The 23,381-nt window shown below is 47.0% G+C and overlaps 1 protein-coding gene across 3 annotated transcripts in view; it reads left to right on the plus strand.

The window, feature by feature from the left end:
- LOC120986794 (Schwann cell myelin protein-like) overlaps positions 1-18,371 on the plus strand; it is an 87,238-nt gene extending 68,867 nt beyond the window's left edge. For all 3 annotated transcript variants that reach the window (XM_040415499.1, XM_040415500.1, XM_040415501.1), the window contains 2 exons: positions 1,909-1,983; positions 17,842-18,371. In XM_040415499.1, the coding sequence (XP_040271433.1) occupies positions 1,909-1,983; positions 17,842-17,904 (138 nt within the window). In that variant the 3' untranslated portion in view covers positions 17,905-18,371. The remainder of the gene's footprint in view (positions 1-1,908; positions 1,984-17,841) is intronic.
- The last annotated feature ends 5,010 nt before the right edge of the window (positions 18,372-23,381 follow it).

Below are 23,381 nucleotides of genomic sequence, written 5' to 3' on the forward strand. Positions count from 1 at the left end.
TTCCATGTACCGCTGTGTTTGTTCTGACCGTGCACAGCGGCAGGACGTAGTGCATGCAGGGGTGCACTATGACCTGACACTGTGCGCCGTCAGGTCAGAGTACACAGTGGCACCTGGAAGAAACGATGTGGGGAGCGGTGTGTCCTGGATATGTGGTGCCATCCGGAGCATGTGAGGTAAGTCTATTTTTTTAATCGTTTGATCTGAGGTCTGATGGGGGCTGGGGTGTGATTTGAGGCTGTGGGGATTGGGGGGGGGGGGGGGGTCCGACCAGATACTGATAGAGTCTTATTGGAGGTCTGATCTGAGTCTGATTTAGGCTGGGGGGGTCTGATAGGGGCTGGTCTGAGGCTGATGGGAGCTGGGGGATTTGATCTGAGGCTGAGTGCGGCTGGGGAGGTCTGATATGAGGCTGATAGGGTCTTATTGGAGGTCTCATCTGAGTCGGATGGGGCCCGGTGATATGATGGGGGCTGATCTGAGGCTGATGGGGGCTGTGGGGTCCCATCTGAGGCTGATTGGGGGTCTGATCTGAAGCTAATGGAGGATAGGGGTCTGATTGGAGGCTTGAGGGTCTTATCTGAGGCTGATGGAGGTTGATGGGTCTGATTGAGGCTGATGGAGCTTGAGGATCTAATTGTGGGGTCTGATCTGAGGTCTGATGAAGAATAAGGGTCTGATTTGAGGGTCCGATTAGGATTGGGGTCTGATTTGAGGGTCTGATGAGAACTGGGGGTTTAAATTGGGGGGTCTGCTCTGAGTCTAATGACAAATATATATTTTTTAATTTTCCTCCTCCAAATCCTAGGTGTGTCTTATAGTCCAGAGCATCTTATAGTCTATTTCACAGATTTCATCTAACATATACAGTAAGACTAATTCATCTGTATTTCTGTACATATAATCGAAACCTTATACATGAATATCTGCACATATTTTCTTTCCCTTATCTTAATACACATTTCCAAATCCTAATCCTAGTGAATGTGTCCTGGCGGGAGCAGGGAGAAGTCGCAGATTAAAGCGCTGTGCCACAATCTGCGCCGTAGACCCCCTACGTTGATGCAGTTTGAAATCTAAACAAACCTAATTTGTACTTTCCCACAAATATACTAAAATATCTGATGTCACACTTTGATTAATGTTTTTTGTATGCTGCATACAATTTGTCTTTGAAGTCTTGCAGTTTTCACTCTCGCCGCTGAGCCTCATAGCTGGCTAATGCCTGCTGTTCTAAAGAGATCACTTTTTATCACAGACAGCTGGGGTCATCTAAGGGTTAACCAAACATCTCCTCCCTCTCCCTGCCTAGGGCTTCTGCATATATCGCCGAGCATGCCCACTACACTCTTCCACTGAAGTCATTCAAGTATCTGCTGGAAAGCAAATCTCTGACCTACTGTTTACAGCTCAGCATGCAAACAAAGACAAAAGGATTATTCCAGTGCCATATACAGAAAATAAAATATGTTTGATCAAAAATACAAAAAAAGATTAGACAACTTTCACATCTGTATTTTCCTTTCTGGTTTTCGAGATCCTGCAGAGAGAGGAAAATGCTTCAGTTTTCTCCCCATACATTGTCATTGGGGACAAAACTGAACAAACCAGAACAGAGTGCACCAGAATGCATTCCGTTCCGTGTTGTTGTGTTCCCGTGCCGGATCCGGTACCAAAAAACATGTACGTCGATGGTGCCGGATCAGTTTTTTTTAAGAAATGAAAAAAACTGTGTGTTTCTTTTTAAATGCTCCTCTAAAAGTTTACTACCGACATCTCTTTTTATAAAAATCTAATTACTAGTTCTGGATGAGATAAGGAATCACATGATCTGCCAAGTTGTTTTCTAGGAGTGTCAATCTAACCATACACAGTGTAAATAATTACAAAATTGTGTTTTTTCTCTAGACTGCAGAGTCGCCAGAGGCCACATATGCTGTTCTTATAAAAAGTGATGTTGGACAAGATTATGAACAATTAAAGGTAATCAGAACATTATCTAAATGCTGCAAAGACCATCTTGAAAACAGTTTTTTAAGACCTTTCATGACTTGACTCGTGTATGTACGGAGGAAACCATGACTTTAGAGATGGCACCTACTCAGAAGTTGAATAGGACAGTAGCCGCTAGGTGTCTGCTGTTTTGATTGTTGTTGACACTTCCAATGCATATTTAACCTAGATGTTGTGGTCCATTGTGACCACGACATCTGAAAGATCTTACCCTGGGAACAGTGTGCGGAGATCAAGTGAGCCATTTGCTTGCTATGGCAGCCTCTGGCCTTCTGAAGGCTCCAAGACCTGTCATATCGAAGTTTCTATGGAAAAATAAAAATAAAAAGTTATGACTCCTGGAAGGTAGGGAGCAAAACATGTAACCCTTTCCCGACTGACCACTGTGTATATACATCCTATCTGCACATGCCCTGTGCAGATAGCACATATATACATGTGCAGGCAGCGCTTTAATCCCAGTGCTGAATAGTGTTGAGCGCGAATATTCGAATTGCGAATTTTTATCGCGAATATCGCAACTTCGAGAATTCGCGAAGAATAAGAATATTTGCCTCTATATTCTTTAAAACGAAATTTCGTTTCCTTTTAAGCTAATAAAATAATAGAAATATAATTTATTAGGCCCAATGCATTTAGAACAACTCACATATTATAAATCACACACAAGCTGTAAGCAAAAGCAGCTAACAGTAGTTTGGATGAGCCAGCTAACCATTACACGAACAGAATTTTTTTAGGAATTTAATGGTAGCGAATTTTCGCATAGAATATAAGAAAGAGTCAAAATTATATGAGTAACTGAACGCTTTTTACATGTCAAGTGAATTCTCGGCACGGTTGCTTGTCATGGAACATAGAAAAAAGGGTGGTCGATCTGGAGATGTAGTGGTAACCTCCTAGAATACTGCTAAAGTACAAGAATCAAAAAACTATGAGGGGCAGTATACTGAGACTAAAATGTACACTTTAATGAAATATAGGAGATAAAACAACGGCCCCACAGACAAACAACACGTAAGACCTTTGCACACTCAGCAGGGATGCTGAGCGGTCAAAAAACTGTGTATAGCGAAAACCAAAACACACAAAATGAGGTGATGGACTAGACTGGTGATAACAGTAGACGGGCAGATCAGTGTGGGTACCTAATAGACTGGCCCTGATGCCTCCCTGCTTGTCCTATATCACCCTGAAAACTATATCCAGAGGACGGGGTCCAAAAAGCCCCGCAAGGGGTGGCCCAGACAGGATCTCTCACCCTGTTATATGACCCTAATGAGGCCCTAACAAGGCAGAGAGAATCCGTCCAAAGGATTGGCAAAATGCATACACAAAACAAAACAAAAAATTAGTAAAGAGGTGACCCCACTCAGACACCCCAGGAAGGGTAAGTAAGGTGGGCAAATACTCATGTGTCCCGACGCGTTTCCTCACAGGAAGCCCCAAGATTCATCAGGGGACACGGGGCGAGAATGATAACTATCCCTTCAGGCAAGTTAGCCCAGAAGCAGTCCTGGTGAGTCTAAGGATAATGCAAAAAAACAACAGAACGCCAAAGTCAGTCGCATAACATAGACGCACCTCCATTTAACCACATATAAAGGGCTCTGGAGGGAAGGTACTCACATATTGTTGGCAGCGGTCGGCTTTCAGCTGTACATCCACCTTCTCAGCAAAGACCCAGGGTGATGGTGTCCGCTGAGGTGGGGTGACCGGCAACAAGTGGGGCGCAAGCCGCCCCCTTATAAAGGTTGTGGGGCCCTATTCAGCGTCCCATAGCCACCTGCGCCATACACATAACGTCAAAGGAGGCAAATCCCGGCGCACCCGTGTGATCACACGGGCGCACATTCGCGCATGCGCATAGAGTCACCCATGCGTTTCATGGGGCCCAGGGTGGAACGCATAGCTGTGCTTCCTTACCACGTGACCGCCGCGGAGCCCCGCCCACCGGGCTGACGCGTCACAGCGGCGGTCACGTGATCGGAACACAGACACAACAGAAAGAGGCGTCCCTGGTGATTAGCTGGCCGGGTAAGGCACTATACTGAGTCAGTATCCTATCATCCAGGGGCGTCATAGAGTGCATGCAGAACCGCTCCCCCGGTCCGCATCCCTCATGGCTGGGTCATACCCACTTTGAGATTATATTAATGGGGGAGACACAGTGCTCATAATAACTTAAATTAAATTTCTCCTTTAGGGTAAAGGAGAAAATGCACCAAAGGGGAGGAAAACACCTCAGCGGTCTATTAGGACCAAAACCCCCTTGTCCCTATTATGTAGTGGGGACATGACGGAAAACGTTTAGCGTCCCACACATGTGAAGACCAAAGGTACAGGGGTTAAATGGCCGTACATCTCGACCACGGGTGCGAGACACGAACAACCAGCACTCAGAGAAAACAGCTATAGTTAATTTGTTCGTTCAGACCATGGGGGGCAACCGTATTGAGGGTGAACGTCCACCAACATTCCCTCTGCAGGATGTGTCTATTCCAGTCACCTCCCCGTATTGGTTTGGGCACACGTTCAATTGCCAAGAAACTGATTGCCGAGACACGTCCACCGTGAGAAAGCTGAACGTGACGTGCTACGGGGGTATCCCTATTATTCCGGATATCCCCGAGGTGTTCCCCCATACATTTCCGCAATTCCGTGGTGGTCTTGCCCACGTATCGAAGCCCACAGATGCATGTCACGAGATAAATCACACCCACTGTGCGACAGTTAATAAAGCCCTTCACCTGGTAAACCTTACTGTTAGGTTCCCCAGTGAAGGTTTTGGCTTGTGACAGTATACCACAGAAGCTGCATGAACCGCACCTGTGGCATCCCGTCACGGGTGTGCCCAGCCACGTCCGTGGCCTAGCTGGTGGAGTGAAATGGCTATGCGGTCCCTCAAATTACTGCCTCTCCTGAAAGTAAGAGAGACTGTGGGACTTAGAACGTCTACAAGATCTGGGTCCATAAGGAGGGTATCCCAGTGTCGTGCCAGGATTCTTTTTACCTGAGAAGCCGCGGCGTCAAAGGTACCTACCAACCGGACAGTACCCTCAGGCTCACTTGCCCCACCAGTTGTGGGGTGAAGAAGCTCGGTTCTCGTCCGGATTTTAGTTTTTTCATATGCCAGTCTCAGGGTCCTGTCTGGATATCCCCTTTCCTGGAATCTCGATCTAAGATCCCTAGCCTGGCATTTAAAATCGTCGGGTTCCGAGCAATTACGTTTAAGCCTAAGGTACTGTCCGGTTGGGATCCCTCTCTTGAGGGGGACCGGATGGCAACTGTCCCACCTCAGCAAAGAGTTGGTGGAAGTTGGTGGACCCTTAAGGTCCCTACAGATGACCACGTCATGGAACATAACCTAGCCTTTGCCTTTGCGAAAAAAAAAACGTCTTTACAACATGCGATCCGCACACAAGCTTTAAGCATTAGCAATAAGCATAGTAATACTTGACTGATGAAATGACTCGAAATTTTTTGAAAATAGTGCTATATACGAAAATCAAGAATATAGCACTATATTCGAAAAATACGGCATATTCGTAATATTCTAAAAGACGGAGTTAGAGCAATATTACGAATATTCTAAAAGACGAAGTTAGAGCAGTATTAAGAAATTTCGTAAAATACACATATAGATTGTAATTTAGCTAATATACTGCTAAAGTAATTTTTTTAATAGTGTACATATTTTCCAAAAACTGAAGTTCAGAAGAGGCCAAAAAAATTAGATAAGAAAAAAAAAGGATTATAGCACTATATTAGCTAAATTACAATCTATGTGTATTATACGAAATTTCTTAATATTGCTCTAACTTCGTCTTTTAGAATATTCGTAATATTGCTCTAACTCCGTCTTTTAGAATATTACGAATATTCTAAAAGACGAAGTTAGAGCAGTATTAAGAAATTTCGTAAAATACACATATTAGCCTAGCCATAGTCATAGGAACGTTGCCTTATACAGGAAAAAAATTCGTACGAAAAATTTATTCGCATATTATTCGCAAAAAAATAAAATAATTACGAATATTCGATTTCGACGAAAATAATGAGAATATTCATTCGAATATTCGCGAAATCGAATATGGTACCTCCCGCTCATCACTAGTGCTGAACAGCGCTGGGATTAAAGCTCCTGCTCCTGCAATCTAGCAGGAGCAGGTCGGGTCCCGGCTGACAGACACAGCAGGGACCCTGAGAAGACAGGAGCGGTTTATTACTGCTTCTGCCTTCTCCTGTGCTTCCTCTTTTAGTCCCGGCAGTCAAGGGACCGCCGGGGGTGTCTGGACCAGGGGCAGGAGCAAAGCTGCAGGGTCTAAGGAGACCCTGATCAGCTCTACCTGTGTGTCATGCCCCCATGCCAAAAATAAAATAAAAGTAAAAAAAAATTTACAAAATTTTTCTTTTTTAAATGCAGTCGCTAACCGAAACCATCACCATAGTAGCCCCGTTCTCTCAAACCTATACATGTTATATATGAAAACGATTGTCACAAAATAGAGAACCCATTGCAATAATTAATTATTGTGTCAGTTTTAATATTTAAGAAATAAAAAGCTATATTTTAAAAATATATACTTTTTAACCACCTCAGCTCCCCTAGCTTAAACCCCCTTAATGACCAGACCACTTTTTACAATTCTGCACTACACTACTTTCACAGTTTATTGCGCGGTCATACAACTTACCACCCAAATGAATTTTACCTCCTTTTCTTCTCACTAATAGAGCTTTCATTTGGTGGTATTTCATTGCTGCTGACATTTTTACTTTTTTTGTTATTAATCGAAATTGACCGAAATTTTTGCAAAAAAAATACATTTTTCACTTTGTGTTGTAATTTTTTTCAAACAAAACTACATTTCTATATAAATTTTTCTCTAAATTTATTGTTCTACATGTCTTTGATAAAAAAAAATGCAATAAGTGTATATTTATTGGTTTGCGCAAAAGTTATAGCGTTTACAAACTATGGTACACAAATGTGAATTTCCGCATTTTGAAGCAGCTCTGACTTTCTGAGCACCTGTCATGTTTCCTGAGGTTCTACAATGCCCAGACAGTAGAAACACTCCACAAATGACCCCATTTTGGAAAGTAGACACCCTAAGGTATTCGCTGATGGGCATAGTGAGTTCATGGAAGTTTTTATTTTTTGTCACAAGTTAGTGGAAAAAGATTTTTTTTTTTTTTTCTTACAAAGTCTCATATTCCACTAACTTGTGACAAAATTTTTTTTTTTACATGAACTCACCATACCCCTCACAGAATACCTTGGGTGTTTTCTTTCCAAAATGGGGTCACTTGTGGGGTAGTTATACTGCCCTGATATTTTAGGGGACCTAAAGCGTGAGAAGTAGTTTGGAATCCAAATGCGTAAAAAGTGCCCTGTGAAATCCTAAAGATACTGTTTGGAATTTGGGCTACTTTGCGCAACTAGGCTGCAAAAAAGTGTCACACATGTGGTATCACCGTACTCAGGATAAGTAGGGCAATGTGTTTTGGGGTGTCTTTTTACATATACCCATGCTGGGTGAGAGAAATATCTCTGTAAAAGACAACTTTTCCCATTTTTTTTATACAAAGTTGTCATTTTACTTTTTTGTATGTATTAGTGTGAAAAAAGGGATTATTAGCCGTTGTGTGGTGAAGTGAGAAAATTACAGAAGTGGCTGAGGCCTAAATGTTTCTGGCGCAGGCACAGGTCGCAGCAGAGTAAGGGACCGTGGCAGCAGGGGTCACTTCGAGAGGCCTGAGCTCCCAGTGTCAGCTAGCGGTCGTGTCTTGACCAGCAACCCAGTGGTTCTTAAATGGTTGACTCGATCTTCGACTTCGTCGCAAGTGACATCAGACACCCCCAGCCAAGAGTCAGTGGGTTCGTCAGACACAACCCTTAGTTGGCATGGCCTGGAAGCAGGCCCTGTGCCCTCACCTGTCCTCAACCTGCCTCTGTCCTTTTCTGTTTCATCAGCCAGAGAAGTACTGTATGCTGTGGTCTCAGCTCCACTATACATTGACGACGAGCTTCTCTAAGACGGTCAGCTGCTACTGGCAAGCCAAGATGTGGAGGAGACATCCGCTGCTTCATTGACTAGGCTGGAAAATAGTGATGAGAAGAGTGGCGTGGAGGCTGTTGTTGCGAGCAGTCAGGCTCCTGACCCAGAGACAATTGAGGAGGACATCAATGAGGTGCAGACAGTACTCGATGATGATGATGTAGCTGATTGCACTTGGAAGCCGGGTGATGAAGGGGCTTTATTATCATTAGGAGAAGAGGGTGGCTGCTTGCCCGTGAGGCAGCAGCGGAGCCAGCAAGTCGCTAGAGTGGCCGGGAGTCAGCAGGGTGGCAGCAGTAGAAGGTCGGGAGCCAAACATGCCAGGAGTTGACCACCCACTTCGCAGCAGCCTACCTGCCCGGGAAGTAGCGGTGCACGGGTTCACGGAGGCAGCGGCGGTAGTAGTCAGTCAGTGAGTAGTGTTGGGGGTAAAATCACCTACCCGGTGGTGTGGCCATTTTTTGTTAAGCTGCCGGAGGAGGTGAACATGGCCATATGTAGAATCTGTGGGCAGAATATGAAGCGTGGCCAGATTGTCAATGTTGGCACCACGGCCCTGTGTCAACATATGCAGCATCACCATACAGTGGCCTGGGAGAACCGTAGCTCCGATGTGGTGGTCCAGCCTGCCGCAGCAACCGCTGCATCACCCAGTGGCACGCAGCCGATTTCAGGCAGTCAAGGCTCCACCACCTCAGCCAAAGGGAGCTGTCTGTCCTTCCCATTATCTGCTGGTCCTGATGCTCCTGCTCCTCACCCACCTACTCCTTGTCAGTCATTCCGTCAGCAATCGATCACCGAAGCGATTGCCAAGAGACAACAGTATGCGTGCACTCATCCAAACGGCACAGAAGCTGAACATGCTCCTGTCCAAGTTGCTGGTGCTGCAGTCCCTCCCTTTCCAAGTGGTAGACTCTGCACCTTTCAGAGAACTGATGGCTTGTGCCAAGCCGAGGTGGAGAGTCCTAAGCCGTCATTTCTTTGCCAAAAAGGCAGTACCAGCCCTGCACACACATGTAGAACAGATGGTGGGCCAGTCCTTGAGCCTGTCTGTATCTGCCAAAGTGCACGGCAGCGCCAACGTGTGGAGCTGAAATTATATTCAGGGACAATACATGTCCTTTACGGCCCACTGGGTGAATGTGGTTCCTGCACAGCCACACCAGCAACTTGGCCAGGTGATGCCGCTTCCGCCTCCACGTTCTCACGTCGTTGGTCCCGTGACAATGTCTGCCTCTGCCACCTCATTCTCCACCGTGTCCTCATCCTCCACTGCAGGGACAATTCACAGTGCCCGTCCAGCATACCACATTTGCAAGGCAAGGCGGAGTCATGCTGTTCTGCACCTAGTTTGCCTGGGCGAACTGAGTCACACAGGGGAGGAACTGCTCTGTGTCCTTTATCAAGAAATTGAATCCTAACTTTCTCTGCGACAACTAAAAATCGGAACCATGGTGACCGTCAAAAGGAAGAACATGGTTTTTGCACCTCGTCAAGGAGGGCTGAGCCGTGTGCCCTGCATGGCACACGTGTTCAATCTGGTTGTCAAGCGGTTCCTGAAGTCTTCCACACATCTGCAAAAAAATGGCCAGGAAACTTTGCATGCATTTCAGCCACTCGTCCACCGCAAAGCACGCCCTCCTTGAGCTGCAGTGGCACTACGGCATCCCCCAAAATAGGCTAATATGCGACGTTTCCACCGTTGGAATTCCACCCTCCATATGTTCGACCGACTTCTTGATGATCCAAGCGGACAGGAGTACTCCCCTGTGTAACTTTGATGTCAGCCAGTGGCAGCTCATGTGTGACACCTGCCATTTGCTCAGGTCATTTGAGGAGGCCACATTATTTTTCAGTCACCAGGACTACGGGATGAACAATGTCATTCCACTGCTTCATGTCCTGGAACAGATGCTGGTAAATCCGTCAGGTCAGGGGACTGGAGACGTGGCGCCTAGATCTCACGGCCACATGAGCCCTCTCGGGGCTGAACTGGAGGAGGCGGAGGATGACATTGGAGCACAAGCAATGTGTAGTGAAATGGGTGGTTTTTACACACAGGTGACAGGAGAGGATGAGCAGGAGCAGCCATAGGAGATACAGGGCGATGAGGAAGAGGAGGTAGAGGACCCAGAAACACTGTGGCAGTATGCACTGGAGATAGAGGCAGGGAGTCCCTCCGAGTCACTTGCACAAATGGCCCGATGCATGCTCACTTGCTTGCGTAGTGACAGCCGAATTGTCACCATTCAACAGAGGGATGACTTCTGGCTCTCCACCTTGTTGGACCCTCGCTACCAGTCCAAAATGGGGGCCTTATTTACACTCGCAGAGGGAGGACAAACCTAACTACTATAGAGACATCCTATGTAGTGAGTTGGCCGCTGCGTATCTGCGCCATCGTCTATCCTCTCGCAAGTCTTCTACTCTCAGGTTCCACTGCCATGGCTGCTGGGGAGGGGTGGGGTGGAGCAATAGTAGCTTCATCAGCAGCAGCCTGAGTCTAGAGTCGCTGATGAGCAGCTTTCTTTACCCGCATAGTGAAGAAACTACTCACCAGCAGCTAGATATAGAGCAGGACCTGAACCAGCAGGTGGCGGCATACCTGGACAGCACCCTGTCACCCCACATTGAAGATCCATTTGACTACTGGGCAGCCAAAATGGATTTGTGGCCGCAACTTGCAGAGTTTTCCCTGGAAAAGCTGTCCTTCCAGGCCAGTAGTGTGGCATCAGAGCGGGTGTTTAGTGCAGTGGGGGCCATAGTTACCCCAAGAAGAACTCACCTGTCCACCCAAAATGTGGAGAAACTGATCTTTGTCAAGATGAATCAGGCATGGATCAGCCAGGATTTCCACCCACCAATGTCTGATGCATTAGACTAGATCATCCATGGTGCCACACCAACACTTTGACAAAAGAGACCGGTTTCTTCTGGCTACCTGCTTCAGCTACTATTCTGATGCTGCCTCCCCACTCTTTCACCGGGTCACTATGTGGTCTCCTTATGCTGCTGCCGCCACCTCCACACTATGTCACCTTGCCACTCTGTGGCCTCCTGATGCTGCTGTTACCTCCACACTATGTCACATTGCCACTCTGTGGCCTCCTGATGCTGCTGCCACCTCCACACTTTGTCATCTTGCCACTCTGTGGTCTCTTCATGCTGCTGCCACCTCCACATTATGTCAACTTGTCACTCTGTGGCCTCCTGATGCTGCTGCTACCTCCACACTCTATCATCGGGTCATTCTGTGGTTTCCTTATGCTGCTGCCACCTCCACACTATGTCATTATGCCACTATGTGGCCTGCTGATGCTGCTGCCACCTCCACATTCTGTCACTCTGTGGCCTATTGATGCTGCCGCCACCTCCACACTGTCATTGTGCCACTCTGTGGCCTCCTGCTGATGCTGCTGCCGCCACCTCCTGTAATGACCGGCGTCACGCAAAAGGAGGGAAATGGGAAGGCCCTGTCCAAGGGAGATGGAAAGGTGGTGACCCCTGACTCACCTTGCGGCTGGCACCTGACTGCCCTGACGTCCCTAGACGGGTTCCTCACCCGTACGCCGATCACGTGCCTAAACCCTGGCTTTCCCTAAGATGAGCCCTATGTAGTGAACGGGGCGGTAGGATCACTAGTCCGCACCACTGACACTAAGAGGAAAACACCAAGGAGAGGACAGACAATACAGACAAACATATAATCCCAGGTTGGCGACAACAGCAGACCACAGGGATCCGGAGGGTAACGTTCTGGAACAACAACCAGGGAACACAGCTACACAGCTCCAGTGGGTCAGTATAGAAGTCCAGGCAGGAAGCTCTATATCTGGCAACCAGAGAAGTGGGAGAGGGGAATATAAGGAGGTTGGGAGTGCTGGACAAGAAACAGCTGAGGAGAAGGAGCTACGGATCTCTGAGTGAGCCAAAAAGGGTTGCAAGGCAAACCCAGAAAGCTACCATAAAGAAACAGCACTTATCTTTCTACATAGAGCGCGCAGCCACCCGCTGCGACTTCCTGACCCCGGGTATAACGGAGTCAGGCGTGGCTCTTGACACCCTCGTGACACCTCCACACTTTGTCATTGTGCCACTCTGTGGCCTCCTTATGCTGCTGCTGCCACGACCTCCACACTGTTATTGTGCCACTCGGTGGCCTCCTCATGCTGCTTCCACCTCACCACTATGTCATGGGACCAGTCTGTGGACTTCTCATGCTGTTCCCACCCTCCCCACTTTATGACTGGTCCACTATTTTGGCTTTTGGCCTGGCTGACATCATGATTTATTTGACCCTTCTTCTGATCTGTCAGAAGGAAGGAAAAATGATACGCACAACGGATCTTGTCTGTGTAATAGCTGTAAGGCCTGTATGGTCCCATCAGAATTGACTTGTGATTTGGTTGCCAAAATCAGGAGTGGGTACAAAACACAGAAGACATGCAAATATTCCATTCACGTGTCATCTCTGTTTTGGATCTACTCCTGTTTTTTTGGGCTTTAGCAATACTGATGGATTACTGACCAAATGCTGACCGAGTGAAGGTGGATGCTCCACAGACAGGATCCATTTTTTGGGGGTTATTGTTCTGACAGCATAGAGGAAGGGCAAAATAATCAATGACGTCAACACAAACTTACTGCTGACACCCTCTCCACTCTCTCAGGGGTCTCTACTTGTATTAGCGTTTAATAGAACAGGTTCTGTAGACATCTATGTGGAATCAGCTGACGAGGGTGTAAAAGGAGTGCGCTTCTTCTTAACGCTAACATCAACCTGTAAGGCTAAGTTTATACTTCAGTTATTTGGTCAGTTTTGGCCCCGTAACTGCCCAAATAAGTGAAGTGTGCAGTGATACTAAGAGCGACGCCTGTCATCTGCACAGTATTGTTTCACTACCACAGCAGACTCCCTATGCGTGTTACTGCAAGCCAGAGTGTTCTACACCACTATAAAGGCTCTCTGCATCCAGAAAATAGGCGTTTTTAAACGCAATTTGCCGCAAATAAATTCAGATCGAACCAAGTTTTTTCAGAAAATTTGGCAAACTGGCCGAATCAAATTTTTTAAAAAATTTGCTCATCTCTAGTAGTGGTGCCATACCAAGCTCACTACATAAGTACAGGACCACATCCAAGTAAATTTCATAAATACAGCACCAGAAACATGCTCATTATATAAGTACAGCACCAGAACAAAGCCGATTACATAAATACAGCACAAGTGTCACGTGCTGGGGGTCCCAAGGGGGACCTGCAAGATGTCAGGCGAGCAGGATACAAGGAAAACAGGCCAAGGACCACGGAACACATAACTATTACAAAGGAACCAAGACACGTGACATTGACTATAACAGAAGACCTCAATGTACTGAAACGGATTAGTGGGTGTGAACCCACTGCGCCACTCACTAGCAATACTCTGGAAGGGCATAACTAAGCAGCTACCTGGTCTTCACTAGAGCCTCAGATGGTGAGGATAGGCTTGGGCCGTTAGGGTAGTTGCCAGGGGCTACACCAGAGCGTAAACTCAGTCAGTGGCAGCAGGATCAGGTGGCAAGGAGATACCAGACAAGGTACCGACAGTACATAGAGCCCACAGACAAGCAGGCAGAACGGAAAATAGGCAAAAGCAGGTACCTGCGCCCCAAGCACAATAGAAGCAAGGCGGCCCAGGAAAAGCTGCACAGAACAGGCAGAGCAGAGACAGAAGCAGTTACCTGCGCCGCAAGCAATAGAAGCTAAGCGGCCCCAGGCAGAGCTGCACATAGACAGAGAATGGGCATTCCTCCTCCGGGGAACACAGGAACCCTCTTCCGAAGGCGGACATGGACAGACATGAACGGAACACCAGAAGCAGTAAGGACCGCCAGACAAACAATAACAGGAACATAGATCAGACGCAGATAAGCTCTGCTAGGTTATACATGAACGGAACACCAGAAGCAGTAAGGACTGCCAGACAGACAATAACAGGAACATTGATCAGACGTAGATAATCTCTGCTAGGTTATACATGAACAGAATAGAACAAGGCAGGGTACATGGCCAGAAGACAATACACAACCAGGTGGAACACACCAAGGTGTAGATGGCAGGACCCCATTGGTCAGCAGCAAAGGGCAAAACCTGGCAAGACAAACGTAGACAGACAGACTACACTGAGTAGAAGGGTGAAACACCCACAAGACAAGACTGAACAGACTGACCTCAACACTCCACGCTCAAAGGCAGAAATAGCTGCGGGACAGGTTATGCGTGTCTCTGATGCACCAGCGCTGACCCCTTTGCGAGTCAGTGCGGGGATGCGTTCGCGTGGACATCGGAGGGGAGGACCGTCGGAGTCCCGGGGACAGAGTGGCCAGGCGAGTGACAAGACGCCGCGGCCAGGGTTGTCTCCGGTGTCTCCTGCGACTTCCGTTTCCGCATCTGGGTCCACGCGCTCGCATACTCGCGCTGAGTCAATCATGCGTCCGTGCGTACGCACGAGGGCAGGTTCACAAAGGGATACACGGTCGCGAGTACGCGCTTCTTATGCGCTTCGTCGACCAGTGGCGCATAATATACTGACTCACAAGAGCAAAGTGGATTAGGGAGCCAGCCACGGGTTAATCAACTTGTGATTGCCTTAGGCCATGTAGTCAGGTGCAGGGCAATTTGTTCACCTATGGTAGTGGACACTTGGCACCCTGGGATTGGTCAGCAGGCATTTAAAAGGAGGTCTCTCAGGGTGATCAGTGCCCACTGTTATTTTCCCTCAACCAGGTATAGGTCACAACTGCTAGTGACTGAAGACTGCCAGGAACTTTGTCCTTTGCAGCGGACCCAAGATCTGGAGTGACTCGACTGCCAAGTGCACAGCATCATTCAGCACAGGTTGGGACTATTCCTGGAATCTCCTTGCCTGGTTTTTGTTATTATTCCTTGTTACCAGCAAGTGTCCTGGACGTTTATGTTTCTGGTGAATAAACACCTTTTTGCTTTCATCACTGGTCTGTTTGTTGGTGCCTTGCATTACAGCGCACCTGAAAGGACCCACCCAGGCACCGACCAGAGGAGGTTAACCCCCCTCAGAACCAAACAGGGGGGTACCAAATCAGGTCTGGGATAACCAGAAACCACAGCATACCAAGCTGCAATACAGGACGTTGCCCCTAGCAACCAGCATACATGGAACACAACAGTCAGTAAGCAAGAGCGCAACAAACCTGACATACCCACAGGGAGACGATACAGCCAAAGGGAGTACACACACACACACACGGACAGGTTCACACTAGATACCGCAGCCAGCAGGCAGCCAAAAGCAACCAGCCTACACGGAAACACCGGAAGCCAGTACGCAAAAGGCGTGCAGCCAGCCTGCACAGCAAACCACGTCATGGTGAACCGCACTGTGACAACAAGAGCCAAGCTTATTATATAAAAACAGCGCCAATACCAAGCTTAGCGCATATATCCAGTACCAGAACCAATTACTTTACAGAAATACAACACCAGAATCAAGCTCAATACATAAATACAGGACCAGAACCAAATACTTTACATAAATAGAGCACCAGAACCAAGCTCATTACATAAATACAGCAGCAAAACCAAGATTATTACATATTTACAGCACTAGGACTAAGTATATTACATAAATACAGCCCCAGAACCAAGCACAGTACAGTGTGAAACTACAGCTAGGAATTGTTGTTTTACTAAAGAGAATGTTATTACCCAACATCACGTTCTGTGCCCCTTATGCTCTGTGCCCCTTATGCTCTGTGCCCCTTATGCTCTGTGAACCTTATGTTCTGTGCCCCTTATGTTCTGTGCCCCTTATGCTATGTGAACCTTATGTTCTGTGCCCTTATTCTCTGTGCGTCAATGATCTGTGTCTCATATATATATTTACCTTTCCTCGGTCCCAGGACATCCTGTAGTAAGGACAGCATCAGCGGAATGAGGCAAGATGTGCGATGATGTCATCATGCCACGTGCATCGCATCGGAGCTCCGAATGGCAGGGCAGAGAAGCAATGGTTCCCTTGTCCTGCCAAGGCTGTAGCGGATGCTCTATTTTATCTGCCTCCTATAGACACAGATACGTATAATTGAGTGTAGAAGCCCCTGAAAATGGACCTGCTGAGTGGGTGGCCAGGAGAATGCTCTCTCTGGTGTCCACTTCAGGAGTGAAGGATGTTGCATCCTGTGTGGTCACACAGGTCACACACCTAAAATACTGGCCCTCAGTGTGACTGCTGTCAAGCAATGTTCTCCCAACTCAGATGCAAGTAGATTGTCTGTCTAGTAATATGAGACAGTCTGGTTGTCAGTGACTATTCTCCAAGAAAAAAGCCTGACTCTGAATTCTGAGTGCTTTAGCTTAAAGGGGTTTTCCAAGACCTATAATGCTCCCTCATATACTCAGCCCCCTCACAGAGAGTGTACTTACCTTGCTCCACTTCGCTTCTGATGCCTGCATGGCTGCCGCTGCATTTCCCCATCGCGTGGATGAAAACATCCGGCGTCAGAGGGGTTCATGGGGGGGCAGCCAATAGCAGGCTGCGACGAGAACGAGCCTCCCTAGCATTGTAGGTGCTGCCTCTCTGCAGATCCAGGTCTCACCACTCCCTGGTCTTCGTCCGACCCAAGCTGCACTGTGACCTGACCGTCGCACAGAGTCAGGCAATAGTGCGCTCCTATAGGCACTACGTCCTAATGCTGTACACAGTCAGGACACAGTGCACCACCCGACCCAGAAAAAGACTAGTGAGCGGTAAGTACAGCCTGCGCCTCCTGTATACTAATGACCATTTCCATAATGGAGGCGGTCATTAGCATTTGTACCATAAGACGCACTGCCATTTTCCCTCAGTTTTGGGGGGAAAAGTGCATCTTATAGTCCGAAAAATACGGTATAAGATTTATGTGATTTTGCTACTTTAATTAAATCAAATTTCAATCTGTTTTTATATTTTTTATTTTTTTTTCATGTTATCCTTGATAGTTTATATATTGAAATTTGTTTAACTTTTTTAGTTGCCCTTAGAGTATTTTATTTTTAATTATTATTTTTTTTAGAGCATCTATAACACCCTTTAACAATGGCAGCTGTTTTTTCTGGATGTCAATATAACAGAATTCTGATACAACATAACTCTGACTTGACAGTCCTGGGGCCTTTTCCATGATTTTGTACTCAGCCATCTTGTTACCAAAGCTGACAGGAGAAAGGGACCCCCTATCAGCACTGAGGGTAATGAAACACCCAGAATATTTTTTTTTGAAGAAGTGTGTTTATCAAGCACAGGCACACTTTCACCCTGATCAGAAGGGTACCACTGCTGTTGTAATAACTTCCCCCCCTTGTCTTTTTAAGAAAAAGGGTTAAGGGTTTGCCTAGAAAACTCTCAAGTCAACGAGGTCCACTCTGGTCTACTGTGTCCGTGGCCCATGGTGGCTGTTGTAGAGCCAGTCTAAACAAGAAGTCTATACATATTACTAAGTCTAATGGAAAGTGTGGAAAGTGTATGATTTTATGATATTTCTTTTCATATAGTTCATGAAATGGAAAATTTTCAAAAAAGAAGTCACCAAAAAACAAATGTCTAACATAAAAACTTGATTTAAACAATGACACATTCCCTTTAAATTCATACAAAATGTTAATCCGTAAATAGAAAAAGTCAATGGTATAATCTATTATATTGTTTTATATGATGCCCTTGTGCATAGATAATCTAGATTATTCTCTATCTTCTATCACTTTACAGCCTGGGATCATCAGAAGAGGACATGAAGGTGCAGTTCACCAATATGAGAACATTTACAAGTAAAACCAGTCTAAGAATGAATACAATAGGGCAGAATTATGTTTTATACCATATTGTCTTAGAGAGAAGAAGAAGCTACATAAACGGCTGGGAGTAATGACAAGCCAATGCTATTGGACATCAATGTTGGACTTGGGTTCCTAAGACTTTCCAGAGGAAATTATTCTCGAAGGCCCAACCTCTATATTATCAATAAAGTTTAATAGATTTTGAATCAAAGAAATAGACCATAGTGGCACATGATTAAATCTAAAAGCAGCCAGATGAGTTTTTTTCTTCTGGCTCTTTTGGGCCAATTATCGTACCAGAGCCTGAGCCCACAGGAGGATGTTCTGGTGCTTCGGTGGGCCTGTTGGACACCCTTCTCTTTTTCTTTCACTGTTATGGGTGGAGGTTTGGATGCCTACCTGAAACTTTTATTCTACAGTTTTTACATTTGCCTCCTGTTTAATCAAATGCTCAGATAGGTTCTTTCATAGGTACTTCTTTGAGAAGACCACCGGATTAGGGGTCCAGTTTTTATCTTTCCCTGGGCCCTCTCTTCTGTGTATGCTACTGTTTAGAAATGTAATAATTAGCATGTTTTTGTTGAAATCATTATGTTGTGAACTATATTTTCTGGCTTATGATTATATATCATTGATTATATTTGTTCCATTCCAGTAAAAATAAAAGTTTTTAATACTCAAAAACTGTTATAAAAATTTGATTTTAATACATTCATTTTATTAAACAGGTATGCCTATCTAGATATTTATGACATATCGATAGATGCAGGGCAATTACAGTAGAGATGAGTTATTAGAATTAAAATTCAAGCCAATTTTATTTAAATTTTTTTCAAATTCAGATTCAGTAGAATTAGAATTTCTTTACATCCGTTTGGGTAGAATTTTGAAAGAGATAGAGAGAGAGAGAGAGAAAGAGTGAATCGGGTCTCAAAGTGAATGAAGAGGAAGTTGTTTGAGCATGGCATGGCCACGAGTTTGTTCATCCCTAGCGGACCTCTGACAACAGCCGAGTGCACTTACTTAGTGTAATGACCGGCGTCACGCACAGGGAGGGAAAAGGGAAAGCCCTGCCCAAGGGAGAGGGTAAGGTGGTGACCCCTGACTCACCTTGCAGCTGGCACCTGACTGCCCTGATGTGTTCCTCACCCGTGCGGCGATCACGTGCCTAAACCCTGGCTTTCCCTGAAATGAGCCCTAGATAGTGAACGGGCCGGTGGGATCGCTAGTCCGCACCACTGAACTAAGAGGGAAACACCAGGGAGAGGACAGACAACACAGACAAACACATACACCCAGGTGGGCGACCACAGCAGTCCACAAAGGTCCAACAGGGATCCGGAGGGTAGCGTTCTGGATCAACAACCAGAGAACGCAGTAACACAGCTCCAGAGGGTCAGAATAGATGTCCAGGCAGGAAGCTCTATATCTGGCAACCAGAGAAGTGTGAGAGGGGAATATAAGGAGGTTTGGGAGTGCTGGACAAGGAACAGCTGAGGAGAAGGAGCTACGGATCCCTGAGTGAGCCAAATGGGTTTGCAAAGCAAACCCAGAAAGCTACAATAAGGAAACATAAGGAAAGCTACAATAAGGAAACCGCTGCGACCTCCTGACCCTGGGTACAACGGAGTCAGGCGTGGCTCTTGACACCCTCGTGACACTTAGCTATTTTTGAATGGTTCATATCGGTGAATGGAAAGGATGCCGTGCTATCTATTCGTGGCTGGGCTCTGTTCTTGAGATAGGAGAGGATCCCAGGGCTGTAACCTGCATCTGTCAGATGTTTATGGTCACAATTGACCTTGACATCCAAGAGGTAAAAAATTTGTGATTAGAGTTGTCTCTAATCACAGATTCTGCCACCAGGTGTCTGCTGAGTAAAGAGTAGGCACCCATCGGCATTGGTGCATGCTCAGCTTCCGAGCAGGTGCCAACTAAAAAGCTGTCGATTTCTTGTCAGGAAGGGTTTAAAATATAGAAGAACCCAAAAATGTTAAACATTTATATTTGTGGTCGGGGCTATGTGTGAAAGAACCTACCCCCTAATGTACGCCCCAACAGAACTAGCGGCTTGAGTTGTGCCATAACCGCTTCTGTCGAGAGTACACCTGAAAGAGGGCATACCCTGTAGGAGAGTGAAAAGAAAAGGGCGGGCTGGGAGGGGAACACTGCTGCCGTCCGTCCCCTCTGGAGAAAGGTGCGTGCCAGATATAGGGCAGGGCGCCCCTCCCACAAATACAGGCCAATTAAATCGGCCTTAACACTTGTGGTCGGGGCTATGTGTGAAAGAACCTACCCCCTAATGTACGCCCCAACAGAACTAGCGGCTTGAGTTGTGCCATAACCGCTTCCGTCGAGAGTACACCTGAAAGAGGCCAAAAACCCAGCATGAAAATACAAAGCGTGTTCATTGACGTATTACAACGCCAAATTCTGAAAGGCACAAGAAATCTCACTAACGGGGTTCGGAACATAACGGCTGTAACAAGACGAGCGCCACCGGCCCAACTTACGGATAATGTGTGCTGGCACCTGATTCCTGAAGCGGCCGAGGCTGCCCCAATCCTGAACGAATGCCCTGACACCGTGAGGGGGTCAAAACCTAGATTGACCGCCAGTATACGCGCATGCGCTATGAATTGGGAGGTGGACAACGCTGCTGTCCCGAAGGGTAACAGTGGGGTGTTAGTGCCGCGACCGGCCAGTGCCCTTGACAATCCCTGCATGACGTGGACCGGACCCCATTTGTGAGACGTGGGGGAAGAATTTGACCTGGGTAGGGGGACCTGACTGGGAGGTCTTGGTCATTTAGACCACAGTACGGCCTGTCCAATGGTTACCCTAAACCTGCGCTGCTGCAACCACGGGATACAGGTCCCTAGCCTCCGTTGACTGGAAATTCCCGTGGCCTCGCAAAACTCCTCCGGCCACGCCCCATTCAGCCAATGGGGGCCAAAAATAGCAGCGAAACCAGTGCTGACCCTGCTGTTGGAGAATATGACGGGGGAGTTGTGGGAGACCGCCGGGACAAACATGGACACGCCATTCCAATGACTCAAGAAGTGGTCCCACATGCTCAAATCCGCTTGCGCTTGACTGTCCAGGAACACTGGACTATCCTGACAGGGAATAACTGAGACATGGCTGGATGATAGCTATGACAGTGGGAATAACTGAGACACGGCTGGATGATAGCTATGACATAGTGGGAATAACTGAGACATGGCTGGATGATAGCTATGACAGTGGGAATAACTGAGACATGGCTGGATGATAGCTATGACATAGTGGGAATAACTGAGACATGGCTGGATGATAGCTATGACAGTGGGGATAACTGAGACATGGCTGGATGATAGCTATGACATAGTGGGAATAACTGAGACATGGCTGGATGATAGCTATGACAGTGGGTATAACTGAGACACGGCTGGATGATAGCTATGACAGTGGGAATAACTGAGACACGGCTGGATGATAGCTATGACAGTGGGAATAACTGAGACATGGCTGGATGATAGCTATGACAGTGGGAATAACTGAGACACGGCTGGATGATAGCTATGACAGTGGGGATAACTGAGACATGGCTGGGTGATAACTATGACTGTGGGAATAACTGAGACACGGCTGGATGATAGCTATGGCAGTAGGAATAACGGAAACATGGCTGGATGATAGCTATGACAGTAGGAATAACTGAGACACGGCTGGGTGATAACTATGACTGTGGGAATAACTGAGACACGGCTGGATGATAGCTATGGCAGTGGGAATAACTGAGACATGGCTGGATGATAGCTATGACAGTGGGAATAACTGAGACACGGCTGGATGATAGCTATGGCAGTGGGAATAACTGAGACATGGCTGGATAATAGCTATGACAGTGGGAGTGGTAACAATCTGGCTACGAAAACCTACCCTGAGGAATGACGCGCATCGCAAAATTTATATGCCTAACAACGACTGCAGTTCCACCTTGGTGGTGACCCTACCAGTGACGAAACTGAGAATGACTGCGCGGACCCTAACCAACTTGTCTTCCGGCAACCTAGCTGACATGCTCTCTGTGACTGTAAAGCAAGCAAAAAGACGGACCGTCACTACCACTGTTTAGCAACAATTTGACTACCACCCGTGCCTTGACACCACCACCGCCACTGCAGAAACCATCATGCAGAGGGAACCGACCCTGGTGACCACCTGACAGGTACGGAGAAAGAGGAGACGTGCGACAGTGGAAAATAAATTGGAGACAAAGAAGGAGGACCTTACCGGAAGCAGGACACGGAGAAGAACACAAGGAACCAACCATGGAAATAGACCTATCCGCATGAATTAAGCAGAATAAGTATTTTTTTTTTAACAACGCTTGCGCCTTGCGTTCAGGTGGCCCGAAGCTGGGCGACGAGACACGATTGTCAGATTGCCGGGGTTCTCACGGAGTTAGCTGAACGGCTGACGTGCATATGCCAAAAATAAAAACACAGCTATCTATGTAGCAAGCAAATGAGAAACCTGCCCATCTGAAACAGAACAATGAAATAAAATGCCATACAATGTGAAGGGTCTGGCGTGCCCCTGCTGGCCTACGTCTAGGGGCGCCTGTTACTGGGGGTACTACCCCCAACAACTCATCACCATCACGCTGTATGGCATTAACCCCCTACCTAACTGACAGCACGGCGGCCCGTGCCAGACTTTGCCCCCCATATAACAGTCATGGTGATTATACAAAATTCGTCTTGACAGAAAAGTTAAAAACAGCTAGGCTGTGATTAATCAGGCAGATTGAAACTCCGCCCTCAAAGACTAGCCTTCTCATAGACATTCCACCCCCTCCCCCCGTCCTTACTCCCTTACAAGCCTCCCCCAATGCAGAAAGATAGAGCCTAATGAGAGTAGCCCCAGCAAATATACGAACGGAGTCCCGCTGACTCCTGCTACCTGCGTGCAAGTCACGTGGGAGCGGGGTGTGCTGCCAGACTGCCGTTCCGGTGTGGGGATGTCCCTCTCATACCTTAGAGGGACCGACCCCACCGACCGGACTAAGGAGCCGACACTGCGCTGAGGCAGCAGCTACTCACGCGCCGCACGAGGAGGAACAGGACGCCGGAGTGCAGGAGGAAGCGCGAAACCGGAAGTGACGCTCTGTCGCCTAGGAGATGCTGACGCCGCCGGCTGTAACAGGAACACTGCTGCCGTCCGTCCCCTCTGGAGAAAGGTGCGTGCCAGATATAGGGCAGGGCGCCCCTCCCACAAATACAGGCCAATTAAATCGGCCTTAACACATATTTTTTTACATTCCTTATATTAAAAAACAATAAAAAAATTGGAGCTGCTAATCACAATTGGTATAGTAGAATGGAAAAATGTCCAAAGTATTAAAATATCATGCAGTTTGTCATGAATGTTGTGCACGGTAAGGAAATTCTCCAATGCCAGAATCGTCATTTTTTTGGTCAAAAA

This window comes from Bufo bufo, chromosome 1 (assembly GCF_905171765.1).
Source record: "Bufo bufo chromosome 1, aBufBuf1.1, whole genome shotgun sequence".
In the NCBI taxonomy this organism is placed as follows: Eukaryota; Metazoa; Chordata; class Amphibia; order Anura; family Bufonidae; genus Bufo; species Bufo bufo.